Source organism: Anopheles ziemanni, chromosome 2 (assembly GCF_943734765.1).
Source record: "Anopheles ziemanni chromosome 2, idAnoZiCoDA_A2_x.2, whole genome shotgun sequence".
Lineage (NCBI taxonomy): Eukaryota > Metazoa > Arthropoda > Insecta > Diptera > Culicidae > Anopheles > Anopheles ziemanni.
In genome coordinates, this window is record NC_080705.1 from 80,184,990 (window position 1) to 80,204,745 (window position 19,756).

Below are 19,756 nucleotides of genomic sequence, written 5' to 3' on the forward strand. Positions count from 1 at the left end.
AACATCAACAGTTGCTTAAGGCCTAAAAGATAAATACGGTCAATATAGTAAAGTGAGAACGAACACCTGTGTTTAAGAACGATAGAGAACATCTGTGATTCGTATAAGAATGAATGTATATACGAGGGACACGCAGATTGAGCCGGATTATTGGTTTGACGATTTCGAACGTGGACCGGAATGGACAAGGAATGACAAGAAAAAAAGATCTGATCCTTTGCCAGACGTATATATTGTTAACGAGGTCGAAAACAATTCCAACGAATCGAATGAGACGCCGAGCGCTGTGAAGTTCGGTTTCCGTTTGTGCTGCACGACAGCATTGCATCCGCTGGATTATGCCAAAACGCTCATCCAGGTAGGTACCCGCCACCAATATGCGATAATCTGCAATGGTAAAGTAAAAATATGGTCCATGTTTATCCTATCTTATCTTTTCCCCTCAGCTCGGTTACGAACCGATAGCGCCTCGGCCGGGTCGAACCCTATTCGGTGCAAGACGTTTGATGCTGCCCAATATTTTTCAGTACGGTATGAACCTTCCGACGGCTGATCGGTGTATGGAAAAATGTCATCAACCCTCGTTATTATTATCTCCTTTCTAGCGTACCACATCGGGACCGTCGATGGGTTCACGGGATGTTTCCGAGGGCTTAGCGCCAAACTGGTCGGAAATGTTCTTAGCTCGTACTACGGCGAAAAGCTAGCCGTCGGTATGGGGCTAGTAGCCACCGAGGAGAAAAAGAAGCACAAAAACGAAGACGATTTTGCTTGGTTCATTTCTAATGTGCACCGTGATGTCGCAGTGCACTTTGCCGGTGTCGTCATTTCCCAACCGTTCCACGTTATTTCTATTCGAATGATGGCCCAGTTCGTAGGCCGGGAGCAACTATACAGTGGATTGTGGCAATCGGTAAAGGAGATTTGGCAAACGGAGGGCATTACAGGGTTTTTTTCGGGCATCGTGCCCCGGTTGGTCGTGGAACTTGGATGTATAGCGATGACCAGCACGATAACCTACCTGTTCTGTCGATACATCGTACAGAATCGTACGATCCAGAACAACGTGAATACGATTGCCCACTTCACCGTCAGTAGCTGGCTTTATCCTTACCATGTCGTGTCGACCTGCATGGTCGTGAATGGCTCAAGGTAATTCCCATGTGGAGAAACGTGTTGTCGAGCAAAACTAACGTTTTCCTATCTTTTTCGTCGTCCTGAAACAGGTTGAAGGCGGGCAATCCACCGTTGATGGATAATTTCTTCGGATGGCGTGATTGTTACCGTCGCCTGAAGATGACCAACGACCACAAGCGTGGCGCATCATTCTTTTTCCGGTAATTACCAAACATATTCCCTGTAGTTTTGCTTTAATTTCGATAACATTATCTTCCGCTTATCTTTCTAGAACCGTTGGCAGAGCACAACCGGCCAAACTGAACGGTTCCCCAGCCATCGCTCCATATCCAGAGTTCAAGTAAAAGGTACAGTGGTGTAAACTGCCCGCAAATGAAAAAGCATAGGGAGAAAAAACGAGGCCTACCTCGTTGGTTTCTACACAAGGGTGAGGGCAACCGGTACCCACAGTCCTTATGGGCATTTATCGAATAATGTGAACTGAACTCGTTTTTCAGACCCCAAAACCAGTCGTCTGGTATCGTATGTTTTTATTTTGCTTTTATGAAGTAGCATTTCAAGTTGATATATTTAATCATCTTCCCCCCCGAACTCAACAGTAAAATACTTTATTTGGCGTAGGAGATAGATATGTGCATGCAAAAAAATGAGAATTACTATTTCACCCCACGGAGTTGCCACAACTGAGGGGAAATTGTTGAAAAGACATTGAACAATCGGAATTCATATAGCTAACTCCACATTGCAACAGGGAGTAGTGGAACAGATAATCGAACATTATAAAAAAAGAGTTACATTTTTCGACAATGAATACCTCCAAAAGTAGTAGATGACAAACCATCGGAATAGCACGGAAATATAATTAAATCAAAACTTACAAAAACAAAAACAAAACCAACTAAAGCAAACTCTCTATCATTCCCACCAAGTTTTATATTTTTAGCCATTGGTGATTGATCTGTTGAAAAACATAATACTGGTGAAATGGAAACTTAGACTAAGGTACCCCACCGTACGGAAAGGAGCACGAAAAGACCAACGACGAGTGTGATGAGAGAATGGTGTGCGAAGAACTGTGAAGCCCCACTGCCCTGGCAGTACATCCGGTCGCAATTGCCATCGGTGAACCGTTGGAATTTTCGCTCAACGTCGGACCAGTTGCACAGACCGACGTTACACCAGTCCAGCATGAGTGGCTTTTCGTTCAGGAAGAATATAACACGCTCCGGTTCTCGCTGCTCCGCGCATCTGTAGGTAGAGAGATGCAGTTAAAGATTTTTCAACTTTTTAGCGATACCGGCGCGCAACAAAAGTGAAGTGGAAAAGCATTGGAAAATCTCGTAACGCTATACGTACTGATATTTTACGGCTGCAATGTTGGCTGCAAATGGAATGTCACTGGAGCGATACTGGCGGTATTTCATGAACGGATAATTGTCCGCCCGTGGTGGCGTTGAATCCTTCTTCGCCCCTAGCGCCGCCAGGAGCAGCTGGATTTGTGAGTCGTGCGTAAAGTATGCCACCACCGTCGGCTCTTCGCGGGACTTTAGATGTTTCAGCATGTCGGCCATGGCGTGGCATGCCAGCTCGGTGCTACGTTCGTAACCGTAGCTGGTTTGATAGTAGTACGCCAGATCCTCCTTGTACTCGAGCACGTTCACCTGATCCTGGGTGAACGCCGCACAGAACGGACTTGCCCGCGATATTTGCCACGCTTGCTCGAACCGGCAGGCATCCCACATATGCTCGATCTGCTCCACGCTCAGATTGTGCCGAAAGCCGAGCCGCTGCGAAATATCCCACACCGTGCCGGTGAACAGTGCCGTGCGGAAGAATTTATTTGCCTCGGAATTTTCGTCCTTCTTCTGGCGATCTTTGTTCGCGTCGTAGTCCGCACAGTAGTCGTACGGCTTCAGAAGGGTATCGGGCTCGGATGGCGCTATCGGTTTGACCCGCTGCGACTCCTCGCTGCCGAAGAGACCCTCCGCAAACGCCTTGAAGCTTGCCTCGGTGCGCTGAGTGTTGGTGTAGCGGAACTGTAAAACCAAAATCGAGGTTTGTGTAGAAACAAAAACGCTTGACACGTGGTCACACACTATATTCTCACCAAAAACTTGTTCGCATCGTAGCCACTGCCGAACAGTTGCCAATATTTCTCCTTGGCGCGCAGTGCCAGATATTTGAGATCCTGCCATCCCTGCTCGGTAAGCGTCGATTCGTACTGCGCGGTAATGTTCGGATCCCAGCGCCAATTTCGGAGGATTTCCAGGTCCTTGTCACACATGCGCCCATTGTCGGGCATCGTACGGCGTGTATAGTAATTGTCAATGATGGCATCTTGCAACTGTAGGGAAAAGTGTAATTGTTAGTAAAAGTGTGCAAACCATACTCCTATTCTATTGCCTCATACCAGTTTCAGCTGCGTTGGCATTTCCACGATGTCACCCTTGCTCGGAAGTCTAGTGCCATGTCGGCTAAGGAGCCAAAATTTTACCGGTGCACAGTCTGCAGGGGGAAGCAAGAAAGATGTCTCTTTAAAAACCAAATTTCACATAGTTTTTACATCCACGTCTACATACTCGGTACAATGTGCTGACGATCGGTGTCCGGCGGGCGGATGACTTCGTACATCGTTTTGGTGGCAAAGTGTCGCACTTGCTTCCGTTCATCGTCATCGTTGTAGCAGTACGTCTCGCAGCAGCTACTCCGCTGGGCCGTGATCACTTTCAGTGTGCACACGAGCAGCACAACCGACGCATGGAGCCTCAAGATCATTGTCGATCAGCTGGGTAAGTGAAAGAGGAAAACATATAATTATATGTTATAGATGCTAGAGCGATCAACGAAAGGACATTTACGAGAAAGATCATGTGTAGGACTCGCTTTAGGTCAAATTTTCGACCTTATCTGGACGAACGATTAACCCGATTAATGAGACTTTCTGGCTGGCACTGGGAAAAAAACAAGGCCAACGAATCGGCGGTAAATTGTTGCTTTTCTAAATTTGTCCAATAATTGCTCGTGTCATAAACATTTAACCTCGCACTTCTATCCTACTTCGCATCGCCGGGCCACCAAAAAAGCAACCTTAACGAACGCACAAATTCCTCGCAAACATTTGCCAAGGTTAAATATTTTTGCGCTATATAGCGATCAATTCACCTCGATCGATTAGATCATCTTCGTCGTTTTTGTAGATAGACGTTCTTTTTGGCACGTGGTATAGAAACACATTTCGTGTTTTCTTAGGGTAATATTTGTATTGAACATACAACGCGTCTTCCTTTCGTATAAACAAGCAACCAGGCTCAAACTCGTCTGGCCAATATGTATCATCGTTCGTTTGCGAGTGGCAATCAATTACAAGCTTTAGGTAAGAAAATGCTCAAGCTACCGATGAATGATAAGATGTTTTGTTCAATATCACTTGAAGCAACCATTTATCAACCACAACTGCGTGCGAAAAAATATCCATTGTCTTCAAACGCAGGCTTTCCCATCGTGCCGGCCTTTAGACATGTATTTCGCACGTGAGAGAGTTATTTTTATCACGTGCATGTTAAACTGTACACACTGTGTTATTTTAAAAGGTACGAAATGGGACACAAATGATCAATCATTTTCATGACAAAGGAGCGGATTGTGGGTGGTCTACTGAATACGTCATTCTCCTTACACTCGAATCGTTCTATTTGAATATATCATACCTTATGGTTACCTTTTTTTCAACAAAATTATGCCATTAAAAACAAATTACGAATGATCGTGCAATCCCGGCAATCGAGGCGGACAAATGCCGGCGTTAGCATCATCTGCTTCCGGAGGCTTCTGCTCATCAGCTCAACCGTCATCACAGCAACCGGTTCCGTTAGTTAGCGACCTTGGGAGCGAAAAGCAACCGAGCGGAAAATTTCGCTACCGGCTTGACCTCGAGCAACCTGTCGGTTGATGGTAAACCGCGGCCTGATCGTTCTGGTTCTGGACAATTGCGTCGTGTGAATAATTGCGCTGGATGTCGATGACATAATGCCAATGCTGACGATGGTGATCATCACGCGGCATCACCCTACCTATCGATCGTGTGTAAACATATGTGTACCTATGTGTATGTATGCCTGGCTTCCTGTGCTGCAGGTGATCGTACGCACCGTGCGAGGCGAATGTAGGGAGTGGCCAGCATAAAAAGAAAGGGAAAAAAACATAACGACCATGTGCAAGACCTAGCCCAAGGTGGGCCCAGCATGGGAGATAAATTTCACCAACACATCTTTCTGTTGTGAACATTCCATTCGATTGCTTCTTTCAACCTTAACCGGTTATTTTCTTTTCTTTTACCTGACATGTCTGTTCCATGCTTTTTTTTCTCCCTTTTTATGCTCGCCTCATTCTCCACTTATGCTCAATTCTATTGAAACAACAACGTCTGGGTTTAAAAACAAAAACGCGACCCCATTGTTGCGTTCGTTTTAAAATTTCCCCGGGACAAAGTGTCACGTATTTGTAATTCTTTTTTTCAAGCCACGTCGCGAAACATTTAAACTAATTGTGCAGCCGCCATTAATGACTTCGCCGTTGATACTGAAAAATCACCTTCAGAACGATCTTTATACGTACGTGCAGCGGTTATTTATTTTGCATTTTCACTTCTACTTACTTTTTCGATCCTTTGTTCAATTAACTTGTTGCACTGGTTAAAACTGTAATCTACAGCTCTCTCAGCTGTTCACAGCAGCTCAATGCCCTTTTTCAGCTTGATAACAAACGAAAACACAGCCACTTATAAAAAAAACAGTCAAGTACCGATTAAACGCCCACAAACACCACATAAATCATTAACGATCTACTCGCGGCGCGATCTTCCAGATGACTGAGGCGTGCCCTCATACATTTCCAACCTGAACCCGCGGTTTAACGGAGAAGTCGCGGGTTTTCTCGCGGCGCAAATAGATTCTGTGAGAGAAATTCACAAAAAATGCTTTCGAAATCGAAAAGCTTCTGAAGCTTTCATTTTCTCAGCTTTGCTATGTCTTGTAGATTAATCGCACTCGTTTTTTAAAATCTACAATCAAACACTTCCCTCGAGAACTTCGTTGATTTAAAAATGTTATTTTTTAAATATGTACTCTTTTGGGCTTTCAATTTCGCCCCTTTTTTCCAGAAGGAACCTCGCGCTATCTATTTGCGCGATCACTCGATCACGGGTTTATCTCTCAGATTGCATACAAATTTTAAAATTTCCGAAAACAAATTTTATGCAGTGAGTTAACGACTGTTGTTCAACTAGACAAGACTTAGTAATAAATATAATAGGAATATAAAAATAACCAACAAACAGTTTCGAGCTGAAAATGAAGTAAATTTACTAAAGTTTCCCTACAGCTTTACAACTTTAGCTTGAATGCAACTGGTGCGTGCCTTAACTAGAACAAGCACTTGAAACATTTCAGCAGATAACTCGAACATGTAGATTCGATATGTTGAATTTTGCGATGAAATTACGATACATTGCGCTAAGTAAAGAGTAAATTTATATGCGGGTTTTTATTGATCTAACTCCAAGCCATCAGGAGCCTCCAGTGCAGAGAGTTTCCTCAAATCCCAGATTAACCCTCCATCACCGGTTCGTTATGCATATGTTTGATGTTCAACGTTTTCGGATTACCAACAAGTGAACAAAAAGGCTAGTTTTTAAGTCATTTATTATGTTTAAGTTTGAATAACTTTCAAAATTGCGATAATGGGTACGCAAACTGTACGAAAGAACTTGATTGCATTGTGATTAACAGTCTCATGTTTAAGGTGCTGGTTGTTTAAGATATTATTCGCATGTCAAAAAGCAGCACGTGACGGATACAGTTTCGGTAAGAATTTTAAGATGTACACCATTTTGCGGTACATTTAAAAGTACTTTTTTTGTGCATTTTCATCTAGCATAAAATTAAGTTTTCAACCATGTTTGTGTGTTTTTTTTTTTTTACAGCCATCGAAGGCGAGCTACGAATCACTCGTTTCGCGTTAGATACTATAATATGTTTAATACAAGATTTATTTTTTCTTAAAACTTCTTGTAACATGGTGAGATACAATATTTGTAGACCGTTTGAAGCCTCTTTGAATGTTGTTGATGTGATTTTTTTCCAATTATTGTTTTCAATATGAAGGTTAAGTTATCTTGAAAAGTACTTTTATTTTGTGAATGTATACATGTGCCATTCAAAAACGTGAATTCTAAGCAATGCTTATGTCGATTGATTTATGTAAAAAAGCATATATTCGATATAAAGCGTTGATAACTGGTAACTTCCTGTAATGGCAAACAACCATGGCCTTTGTCTTGCTTATTTACAAGCAATTAAGTGTTATTGAAAATATTTATTTCATTATGTTTGTTTCTTGTTTTTCGAGATGTAGTATTTTTGTATAGTATATCCGATTTATGAATATTTGAATGCAACACATGATTTGATGGCTCTTCTTGCTATTAAGGCTTCCATAATTTCCTGATTATCTTTACAGCTTAGGTACTTTGTGTTCTCATTGTGACTGCGGATTCTATGGCCGCCGTGCGAAAAACTACACTAACGTGCCTTGCACACATTGGCCAGAAACTGGCCGAGCACATTCCCTCGCGGGTAGTACGTGCATACGACAATAACTTTCCCACTGCGCGTTTTGCTAATGCCCACGCCCAGCTCCTTCGTGCCCTTCCACACCATCTGCGTGAACTGGCCACCCTTGACGGCCGTGCGGGGCTCCACGTTGAACGTGAACTGCTTGGCCTCCTCGTACCACGAGCGGCAGACTTCCCTGGCGTTCGGCAGGGCATTCCGATCCGACGACCACAGGCAGTAGAGATTCTCGCCGTACTTGGAGTTCTGCCGATAGGTGAACCGATCATCCCTGGCTAATATGTCGGCCCATTGCTGTGCGTCGTTCACGAGCTCCTTGTGTAATCTAGAAGGGGATAAATTGATACGATCATGCGGACTGCTGGTCTTTTCCTCCGATCTGCCATACATACATCAAATTCGGTGCACCATGCTTCCGTCGGAACTCGTTGTGGTGCTTCAAAACTGCCACGCAAAATTCATTAAATTCATCCGGATCATTCTCGTCCACGATACGGACGTGTTTCTCCAGCTTAATACCGGCTTCGCCTTCATTTCCGTTCCGGTTTTCTCTCGAGCGCTGTTGTGCAGACGTCTTCGAAGTTTTACTATCCATTATCGAGTCCGTCTCCGTCTTTTTGGTACCCTGCATGGCCGCGGAAGCTTTGTCAACGATAATCTTAGGCACCTCAAAGCCTCCCAACGGTGGCACATTCTTCGCGAAGCTTCCAATGTAGTTCCCCGGGGGATCATAATTCGCCACTACAAACACCTGCCCCGAGCTGAAACGTTCGATCGGTGGAATAGAAATAGCTTTTTGATGAGCATGTCAAAGGTTTATCAGACGTGACTCACCGATTTCTGGCCACTCCCACCCCAAGCTCCCGGCTGTCCTTCCACACGACCTGCGTAAAGTGTCCCGTCTTGAGCGTAGCCGGTTCCTTACCGAAAACATGCAAATCGATCTCGCTGTACCAGTTCTCAACCGGTTCCTGGCCGGTGACGCTGACGCTGACCGTGTTTGACGAGCTCCACGAGCAGAAGATGTTCTCGCCGTACTGCGAGTTACTCCGATGGACCAGCACACCCCGGGCCGCTATCACCTTTGCCCATTCCTCGGCGTACCGGCAAAGGCGCTTGCAGAGCTTGAGCGGTGGCACCCCGTGTCGCGTCCGGTACTGATTGTGCGCCTTCAGACAGTCCCGCTCGAACTCGGTGTACATGGAGGCCGAACCGCGCCGGTACGACTGCGTTCCGTAGGACCGCAGACTGCCTATCGAGGGACTCTTCAAATGGTTCTGCAAGTCTTTGGTTCGGTCCAGCGACTTCGGTCGCTGCGGGGTTGAAGTGCCGATGGAGACCGTGCTCCTTGAAATGGACGACTGTTTTGCAACCGTTTTGGAGCTGGCCAACGATTGGACCGCACTGTGGGACGCCGCTGGTGCCGTGTTATTATTGTTCCGGTCGCACGCCGCTGCTCCACGTGTTCGCTCGAGCTCGGCGCTTGTTGTGAGAATCGTTCGTAGTGGGGAAATCGACAGCCTCGGCGACCCGGCCGACAGTTTTCCCGTCGATTGCGATCGACACATGTCGTTGTCGGTAAGATCGAACTTCTCCTTAAACACAACGGTTCGATCCGGTTTGTGGCCTTTGTACGTCTGTATCGTCTCCATGGTAATCACCTCGCACAGTGGATCCTGAATGGATAGGAGAGAAATTAGAATATTATCTACGATATACTTGAGCGGCTTAGACGATCCTTATCTGGATTTACTTGTGACAAGTGACAAGTTGATAGTACAACTGATTTTTATGCGAAGCGTGAACCTTAAAAAACTTAAAATAAGTACGTGCCACTTAATGTGTGCCAAGTCCTACCTTTTTGCTACCCTTGTGGTTGATGACACGCTGGTCCGTTTTTCTGACCATTACGACCCGGGAAAGGGCTCCACAGTCGTGCGAAGATCCTGCCGACGAAAGCTGCGTTATGTCCTTGGTGGGCCTCACAGGTCTAAAAAGTGTAATGAAAGCAGTTTAAAGCCATTGAGAGAAGTTTCACGTTTTACTTTTGGTAAATTGGTGGAAGATGCACAGAAAATGCCCTTAAATAATACTCTAAGCATATTTAACAACAACATAAGATGAACATGGAAACCTACAGATCATTATTTTTAATTTGCTTTCTTCACTGAAAAGCTGGATTAACAACTTAAATAATTTTTTTTTAAATCTGCAAATGGCCCACATAATTTTACGAAGATAATCAAACGAATCGCTTGCTTATATTGTAAATGTAAAAAAAAGATTTCGTTCACCAAAGCACTCGACTCACTTTAGCGTGTGGTACGTAACATGTTTGCTTACCGAATTCCACACACACACAAACCAGTTCTGCGTGACTTCATCTTTTGTTTTACTTTGTAATTTACAAATTCGCCTACAATTAACAGCAAATAAATGCTCTCATCGTCGAAGCCGAAATGTTGTTACATCTGCCAGTTTCATCAAAACAAACAACAAACACGAGTTGAAAGAACATTTCTTAAACTTTTTCACAGACCGCCACAAACTGAAATGAACATCGACTTGGTCATCGACTGGGGCCGACTTGCATTAGCCCGACCGACGACGTTACAAATGACGAACTTCAACCTCCGCTACCGACGGGTCCGTTTATGTTTATCAGGTTGACATTCCAAAGCACCCATAAATCGTAATGATGCTGATCGTGAGACTTTCCACTCCAGTTTGGCGAAGGAAAGGAAAAATCGCCCCAACCAGTACCAGCTTGATCTGGTGGCTTTTGGTCTGCACCTTACTCGCGACACATTGGCCATACCGACGCCCCGACTGGAGTAACGTTTCGTCACTAATTAATCTGATAATTGAAGCAGCACTATAATTGAAACATCATAAATAGTGGCTGCAATAAATAATTCTCAATTAGGCGTGGCTTGCAATCGCTGGCGAGCGGGCTTACCTATTTCTTATGGATATGGTGTGAAAATGTTATGGTATGTTTGCTCAAGTTCGCCGTCCGGTGGAGAGCATATTCACGTGCCAAACGATTTTTGCACAGCGACATTCGAAACAAGAAACGTATTGCGAAGGAAACGACCAGGTCCATATTAATACGGCTGACCATGGGACAACTTCGGTACTCAAATCCAATATGTTGGCCACATAGATGCCAACGGTACGATTTGATTATCTATTCATTTTGTTTTAGTATTTCAAGGGTGAACGTCTTGAGTTGAATTAAATTGGAAAAATAAATATAACACTATTTTCACTAATCTCCCTTTTCACAGCATGCATGCATCGAAGTGTATGTTTCCTTAAATTTGTTACTTTTGTTAAACACACTAAAATTAAATAACCCCCGTATTTAACAAAAAAACGAACGAATTCCACAGCTTCGAAGAACGGTTCCAAAGGTTTCCAAAATTCACTCCTACATGACTCATTTATTCGCCCACCATTATTTTGGACGCAAAGTCACTTTTATCGCAAGAGTAATGCGAGCATTCTTATCAACAACAACCTCCAATGTACTCGCACGAACAAGCACCGAAAATGAACGATATCAAACATTAAAGGTACAACTTTTGATAAGATAAGTTGAATAAAGGTCGACAAGCAAACAAAATTGCATCCTTTTGGATAGAAATTTAACGAAATCGTGTAAAGAAACAAGATGCTCATCGAGATCATTCCAGCATCCATAATATTTAAAGGTTTATTGTAACATTTCTAGTACGTAAATATGTTTGGTGTTGAATAAGTTTAAAAAAATACTTTTTATTAAAATGGTATCGACCCACCGACCTATCTTTTAAAACCATTTTCTCTTGTCAAGAAAGGTAGAGAAGGCATGATGGGCTGAAGTGATTAGGGTGCGTAAATGATATCATAAGGTAAACAACGCCGGATAAACAAATACTCAAGACAAGACAAAACTTACGTAAGCAAGTATACTTAAAATAAACGTCTTTAGAAGAGAAATATAATTAGAGCCAGTTAATAACTTTGCAACAAACCATAACTTGAATTGCACCCATTAATACTAGTTATTTATTGGCAACTTCCTCCAATGAACCGAGGAATGACTAATTATATCTCTTAACCCAGAAACATGAATTTTGAAACTTTTATTCACTTCAATATTGTTATTGTTCCATGTCAATCAAGCCTTTCAGACGAAAACGTGGCTGATCGTCTACGACAGTGGCGACATCGTTTCATTGACTCAGTTCCCAATGGCCCCGCTGATCTAATTGTGGAATTAGTGTAACCCACTATCGTCGTTCCCAGCATTTGATCAACCAAACGCCGCCGTAAACCACACTAATTGCGGTGTGATAAATTGTTCGATACGGGTTCGTTCCTCTTCAGCAGTCCATCAACGATAAGCTTATGCCCGAGTGAGATGCGGAAACGAGTAGGAGTAGGTAGTATTAGAATGATCTTTTAGGGGTGAGCCTAAGGTGAAGAAGGGAGTAAAAAAACTAACAAATAGTCTATTGAAAACGCGTCGCTTGCTGCCGATATGGAGGAAATGGACGATATTTTTTTTTTTTTTGCTTGCTACCAGTCCGAGGAACATGGTGCACTGTGCCATGTCCGCAAAAAGTCACACATGCAGCCACTCGTTAATGCGTAGCACATGCCGCAGATCTAATCACACACCAGCGTCACAAAACGGTGCCATTGTGCAATATTCACGACCTATATGACGATGTGTTTTTTCCCAGCCCATCCCAGCGCAATAACTCGATCCTCTTCGGCAGTAAAGACCATTTGTGCAAATTGCAACCAGCTTTATTTACTCATTCATACACGTTTCCAACACGATTGGTAGCTTAGAATGAATGTATTTTAAATTGTAATGTCTTTTGAATAGGCAAAAACGTTCAAATTGAATCTTAGTCCTGAGCAGAACAAACACCATTTAATTGTTAGACTAAAGACAGTGTTTAATACTTTGGCACAAAATGGTGCAAAAATGGTACAATGTATAATACTAGCCAATTTGCCACTATTTGACACCACATTAATTCAACTGCCTGTTTTCATTTTTACATGATACATGTTACCAATAGTATTGACATACAAATGGGTTTACAAGTAAATTAAAGGATCATTAATTCTACAGCCTGAAGTTCTGTTTGAAACCCATAATCAACACACGGCATCTAATGACAGCGAATTTTCACGGAAATGAGAAACAACCCTTATTGAAGCGTCTCGTTTGTTTTCTAATATTTGTTCTCACGCTTACTTTATGAGTACTGTGTGTAAACACCATATTTACCTGCATCTGGAAGCCATTTTCAAGCAGCAAACCTCCATGGTGCCGGTGAAGATTCCGATCGCGTCCGCTGGCCTGCCGAGAAGTAACGGCTACGACTCGCTATCCCCCGTGTACGGTGTTTACGGAGCGTTGTGTATTTTTATTCGTTTGCCACCAACACTTTTCCTCCCATTGCCGACCGTTTTAAGATATCAACGATGTGTTACTTCCATACACAATTTAACTCCACCGCAGGCACCTTCTCATCGCCGCATTTATGTCCGCGGTGTTCTAGCGCTGAACGGAAATGAAACGGAATGTATTTATCGAAAAAAGTCACCACAATTTCGTTTATTGCAGCACACAAAGTTCTTAAAACACCACCGCGCGCATGACACCGCCTGCTTCGTGACCTGTTATTCTAAGCACGTGTTGTTAACAACTAGTTTTGTGGCGTTTAGCTCCCGCGCCACGTCGGCGCGAAAGATGAGTGCAACCAACAGGTTTCGCTTGCGATCCCAACTAAATTGATAGCAGCGTACGTAATCATCTGTGGCCCGACTGATGTGGCAAATCATTTCCAGACAACAATAAGATCAAGTGCCACGATCACTAACGGCTACGCTAATGACCGTGCAGTACCAGCCGTAAAAGCCGTTGCAGTGCTTTAGTGCATCGGGGAGGACCGTGTTTGCCAAGGTCATTTGATAAAAGCAGTGTACTTTTACGTGCGGAATATTATGACAAAAGTCTCGATTTTTATCTAACAGAACACAGGGATGTTATTTTCCATTTTTTTACATTATTAGTAATGTAAAAATATTTGCTTCACTCGATCAATAAGTCTGAAGTATCTGGATGTGGACAACGGCAGAAAAGATTACCAATTAAATAAAATAAAAATGAGTTTAAAAGTTATGTTACTAAAAAGAGACTACACTGACAAAAAACTAGTCTTCTGGAAAAACTGACACATATTTTTTTCGTTAATTTAAAAAAAACATCGTCAACCGGAACAAATGTCCCTTTCCTATTGAAACCAGCCACGTATCGAAATGCTTTCGGGAGGAGCTATTTAGGGGTTTCCGCTAACCTGTCTATTTCCGCGCAGACCCCGACCAACTTCCGGGCAAGCAAACCATACGCGTGTGATTGCGTGTGCAGCAGTTTGCAACGACCTCGCCGGTATCAGTCGGGAACGCGAAACGAATTGTAAATTGGTGGATCAATTGTTGTCAACGTTTAGCGAACGACATGCTTTTAACAAATACCGTCCATTCTTTAAACCGAAGCGACGCTACCACCCCCATGGTCGCGGTCAATCGCCGTGGTTTTGGCTCCATAGATGGATTTGCGTACAATGAGTCGTTAAATACAAACCGAGAGCGATTATTCAAATAAAACCTAAAACCGTCGCTACCGCACGGTTTCAGCTTCGTAGCCGCGGTGAAACATCATTTTAATTATCTTTAAATATGGAAACTACATAACAGGGAGTCTATGTATTGTGCCGCGATGCGGTTGTGCCGCAATTACACTGTAAATCGGAGGGAAAACAACCTTGAACTTTATGCTAGACCTGGGCCTAGAGCCTTTTACCCCTGCCGGTGGGCGGTATATCTTACTAATGGTTAGTGGGTTTTCTCTTCTCGCGCCCTTAAACTCGTCCAGGAACTGAATCACCAATCGATCCACCATACTAAATTACACCGGGTGTGAGCAGAATGAAAAAAAACCAAAAACACTGGAAAATCGACGGGAGCTCATCATTAGTTGATGTTTTAAATATCGGTAGCTAGCCTCTTGTATTCTGCGCACCCCACTCCATATCACAACGCCCAAACTCGAAATGGTTGCTGTTTTTTGAGAACCAGTAAATTGGGGGAAAATCACTTAACCCATCACACAACATAAAATCACGTGGACAGAAAAAAAAAATTAAAAAACACTAAAACATATAACATGCACCCACGGCTGAGAATATGCGAACTATATTACACAAATTCTGTGAATCATGAATAAGTAATCTTTTCCCGGTAGGGTACACAGACGAACGGAAAGGAAAAACCAACTTATCAAACGACTGGAGCTCGGCAGCGTCACCCGCGTTACCGAAATGGCCGAATGCTCAAAGGGTACTGAATGTCTCGCGGCGTTATTTACTACGGTTCACCCTCCCCCCACATGGTGGAATCGAGTTCCGGCGGAATCTCGCGTTCTCTCGCGTTTTCTCTTGTGCCGAGAATTTGACGAGAAAAACACGTTCACCGGAGAAGATCAAGGTTACGCATTCTACTTCCCTGGAGATGCCGACACATGCTGCAACTGCGGCATCTACTACATTTCTTATCTCGTTTTTAGTATCTTTTTTTAAATATTTTTTCTCCGAAAATCACCAGCAAGCGTTATTTGTTCCACATTACAAGTTAGTACAGTTAGAAACTGATAGCGATTTCTGTGGAATAGCGTTCCACGTTGCCTTCCATAAACCTGTCAGCCGGTCGAAGCGGACGCTTGGTGGTTTGTAAAAATTAGTTCGCTTTCCCTTGTTTATTGCAAACTGTGAGCCTGTCAACAGGGCAAGATTTCTGCTGCAACACTTGAAAAGCAATAATATTGATCAAGGTTCAATGATATGCACTGAATTGTATACAAAGCAAATGGTTCGCTCGCTATGCACTTGGCTATGTTTGCACATTTACCCTCCGCTTTCGCCGAGCTCATGTTTTGCTCACGTACTAACTAATGTAAAAAGCAACTGTGTGCGGACGTACGAACACCAGCAAACCCGCACACCAACACCATCGATAACACATAAGCACGTGGCGGTTATGTGATTTTCTACACATTCATTGTAGTAAACGTGCACACTCTGCACAGGTCCGCAGTTCCTTGATGCTGCTTCTCAACCATATTTTATCACCACCGTTTTATATGCTGTGCTCCTTTTTCCGGGCAATATGATAGTTTACGTTCGATTGATGCCAAAAACCTGTCACTCGCTTTATTATGTTATTGCGGTGCACAGATGGATTCAAATGTTTTATCACAGGATGCCTTTTCACAATAAATTCATTCGAAATTCGATGCTGAACCCTAACTGAAGCAGCTACTACTATATTCAATTACTAAGTTGTTTTAATGTTTCTAATTAATTTTACCCATTATGGTATCAAATTCAAATCAAATCAATATTGTGTGCATTTAATATTTTTAACGAGCATCAAAAGATCATAACAAAGCCTTCCATTTTTGCTTTCCATTTTTTATTTTATCTCATCGATTTTTTTGTGTTTTAAAACTTTTTCCAGTTGTTTGTTAATACAGGGAATGCGAAAGGAAAAACCTGTGTGCATCTGTGTGTGCTCAACTTTTTGGTGCGTTTTCCAGAAATGACGTCAAGAATAGTTTTGTATCACTGACGATTTTTTGTTCCGAAGATGTTAGCGAATCATCACGTAAGAATGATGAAGCCAATAAATATTTTCTAAAAATGCAATTCACAATGGCCATACCAAAAAACGAGATCTCGTGTATTTTATTAGAATCTGTTTCATACAGAACTAACATCGAGATTCTTTGCAAATGAGAAATCTATACGAACTACGCTGCGAAACACCTTAGAATTGAGCAGCAGTGAGGTGGCAAGCCGTATGGGAAATAATTATCAGTCAGGAAAAAGCGCAAACTCCGTCGCGTCGGAGGAGCGTCGAGATGAAACGCAAACTCCGTACTTAAAAAGTTAAACTTCCTCAAACAACCAGTGTGTGGGGGACTGGAACACAAACAACGAGAGGTTAGTGAAAATTATAACAGCTTTGTATAACCAACCGGGTTATTTAGATACTTTTGTTTATTTTTTATTATAAAGATTATTTTTGATTACATTGACAATTATGTTTTAATTTAGGTTCGGGAAAGTATATAAATTAAAAAATATAATGAAGAAAAAACCCAAGCATAAAAGATGCTTCAGAACTATATTTCGTATAAAACTGTATCAAGATTATATTCTTGATACAGTTATTCTTTTTATTCAACACTTATAACTTTTGAGTTTGTCGTTTACTATTCTCATTGATTTTCACTTTATTTTTAAGTACGGTTTCGAAACATCATTGTCGTTGATTTCAGCGAGTAATTTGCACGTGGAAAATCAAACCAATGTACACCACTTTTAACGAGGTGGTTTCCTTTTTGATAATATTGTCCGTTCAAATTGCTGTAAAGTAGGAAACGAAACGGAAAAACGTAAGTAAGGCGTTAAATAATATGTGTGAGCACATTTTACCCCAAAAAAACGTACCTGTTGTAGCGTTTTCCGAATCACCATGCACCTTTGTAGTATTCTGCGCAGCGTAAGCATCGCTAAGATCATTATCTTGATCCCTTGTAGAAAACTTCATTCCATTGTGATACGACAATTTGTCAGTAGCAGTTCCGGAATAGTTTCCAACGGTCAGCTTGTACTTTTCCACCTCACTACCAATTTTGAATTCGTCATACAACGCAAAAGTAGAGTTTCCTTCGAAATCTTCTAAAAGGACCAACAGCTCATGTCTTCCCGACTTCGTCAGCTCATGAAGCTTGTCTAAACCCAGCCAGTGCTCTCCATTAATGTCTCCGAATCCGTGCTTAAGCAAGCCGTAGACGTTGCGAACTTGTACGCGCGAACAATTTGACAACCAGGCATTGCCTATGTTAAGGAAAGGAAACGAAGATATAAGAGGATATCCTTCTTTCCTTTCCTTAACATAGGCAATGCCAGGTTGTCAAATTGTTCGCGCGTACAAGTTCGCAACGTCTACGGCTTGCTTTATACATCATCCATTCGCGGTAAAAATCGACGGATCCATCTATGCGGCGCTGGAACACTGTCCAGCCACCGCCATAAAGCGCCCTGAGATTTATTGCATAAAGTGCTTTCCCATTTTCTTGGGCGAATCATGTCCCAGGTAAAGTTTGATTGGCTCCTTGCCCCCAAGCAACTCTCGGGTCTGAAGAGATGATTTACTTTGCTGTTGCTCTAATTTGCGAATCATCGCATCTCGAAGTTTCATCAACTTATACTCCATATGCTGTTTTATTTCCTCCAGCTGCTCCGTGTGGTACTCGAGTGACAATTGCAGATTGTCCAATATTTCCTTCCGAAAATGGCATGTCGGCTGCAGCTTCTCCTTCTGCTGTCCTAAGCGCACCAAATTGCACATAATCACACACAATAATGCACTTTTAAACAGCATGTTTCTCAAAATTACAGTTATAACTGAAACCCGAGTACACTTCCAATTTTAAAACTGTGCTTTGCGTTTTGCCAGCAGTTTAACTCTAGACTGCTCCGTCCAAACTTATACAAAGCACTGAACTTGCCAAGTTTGAGAAATATTGCTCAAAGGCTATAAATAGCATTTTATCTTGAATTTGAGCACGATCATTTTTCCAGTTTTACTTATCTCTGGCTTCGGTTGGAAGTTTCGGGAATCCAGCATATTTGCCCATTTAAAAATATGAATTTACAGCGTTCAAAGTTGTTTGGTTAAACAACGTTCTGCTCCGATTTCGAATAGAATAATCTCCAATGAAGCAATAGCCCATAAACTCTTACTAGCTCAATGTGATGGGATGTACTTAGTATTCTGGAGATTTCTCTGTGCTCCAATGTGTTTCGCGGTTTTATGTGGAAGCTACGATTAATATTTCTTTCCTCAATTTTCAAGTCGTTCAAACAGAAATATTATTTTTTCTACGCATCATATTCCCTATATTCATAAATTCGCTCACCAAATTTATTTAAAACAGAAATAAACATTTTGCAAGACACTTTCATTTAACGTAAAGACGTTATTTTGATTATACTAAAAGAAGCCTCGATTATGGTAACAATTTCAATGGCATTTAACAGCTAGAATACATCTGATGAAGGAGAAATTCTATCAAAAAATCGTTGTAAATTTGATAGAATATAACGATTAAAAACAAGAACCTTACAGATTTGCCAACGTAAGCCGAGTGCTAGTTAGAGGCAAGACTGCGAAACATCATTGTTGCTGATTTTAACGAGTAAAGTTTTCGAAATGTGTCCCAACTCACTCCATATCGATTATGGTCACCGTTTAGAAAATATGGCCCGTTCAAATGACTGCAATAGAAAAGAATGAAAAACACATTTGTATGAGTTGGTACACGATATGTTTGGCTACGTTTTACATGTGGTATACATACGAGTCCCAACCGGCTCCAAACCACCATGATCCTTTCCAGTATTTAGCAAGGTTGCCTCCGGATTCATCATTATCTTGATCAAATGTAGAGAACTTCATTTCATCATGGCTTTTCAACGAGTCACCAGCGGTTCCTGAATATTTTCCCACGGTGAGTTTGTACTTTTCCACCTCGCTCGCAATCTTGAATTCATCTTAAAGCGCATAGGCTGCGTTTCCTTCGAAATCTTCCAAAAGCACCAACAGCTCGTGTCTTCCCGATCTCGTCATAGCATGAAGCTTCTCCAAACCAAGCCAGTGCTCTCCATTTACGTCTCCGAATCCGTGCTTGTACATTTTCCAGTTGCGGTTAAAATCGACGGACCCATCAATCCGTCGCTGGAACACCGTCCAGCCACCGCCGAGATTGAAGCTGTTATCGAAGTTACAGAGCACCAAGAAAGACTTTAGAATGTTTCCATGAGGATTAATGTAAAAAGTATTAGTGGAGTTAGATT

At 42.4% G+C, this 19,756-nt stretch overlaps 3 protein-coding genes across 3 annotated transcripts; 1 reads left to right on the forward strand and 2 right to left on the reverse strand.

Annotated features, from left to right (window-relative positions):
- The first annotated feature begins 109 nt into the window (after nucleotides 1–109).
- LOC131294482 (mitochondrial carrier homolog 2-like) lies at nucleotides 110–2,066 on the forward strand. The gene is made up of 5 exons (XM_058322528.1): nucleotides 110–358; nucleotides 447–531; nucleotides 606–1,152; nucleotides 1,227–1,337; nucleotides 1,409–2,066. The coding sequence occupies exons 1-5, from the start codon at nucleotides 110–112 to the stop codon at nucleotides 1,479–1,481; spliced, it is 1,065 nt and encodes a 354-aa protein (XP_058178511.1). The 3' UTR covers nucleotides 1,482–2,066.
- Nucleotides 2,067–2,098: 32 nt separating this feature from the next.
- On the reverse strand, nucleotides 2,099–3,912 carry LOC131286429 (multiple inositol polyphosphate phosphatase 1). Its single transcript, XM_058315380.1, has 5 exons — nucleotides 3,717–3,912; nucleotides 3,548–3,642; nucleotides 3,245–3,481; nucleotides 2,494–3,173; nucleotides 2,099–2,385 (listed from the first exon to the last, which is right to left on the reverse strand). Exons 1-5 carry the CDS (start codon nucleotides 3,910–3,912, stop codon nucleotides 2,130–2,132), a joined length of 1,464 nt encoding a protein of 487 aa, XP_058171363.1. The 3' UTR covers nucleotides 2,099–2,129.
- A 3,785-nt stretch (nucleotides 3,913–7,697) lies between these two features.
- Nucleotides 7,698–13,125, reverse strand: LOC131281286 (uncharacterized). The gene is made up of 6 exons (XM_058310563.1): nucleotides 13,060–13,125; nucleotides 9,624–9,756; nucleotides 9,155–9,442; nucleotides 8,601–9,079; nucleotides 8,159–8,527; nucleotides 7,698–8,091 (listed from the first exon to the last, which is right to left on the reverse strand). The coding sequence occupies exons 1-6, from the start codon at nucleotides 13,095–13,097 to the stop codon at nucleotides 7,716–7,718; spliced, it is 1,683 nt and encodes a 560-aa protein (XP_058166546.1). The 5' UTR covers nucleotides 13,098–13,125; the 3' UTR covers nucleotides 7,698–7,715.
- Between the last annotated feature and the right edge of the window lie 6,631 nt (nucleotides 13,126–19,756).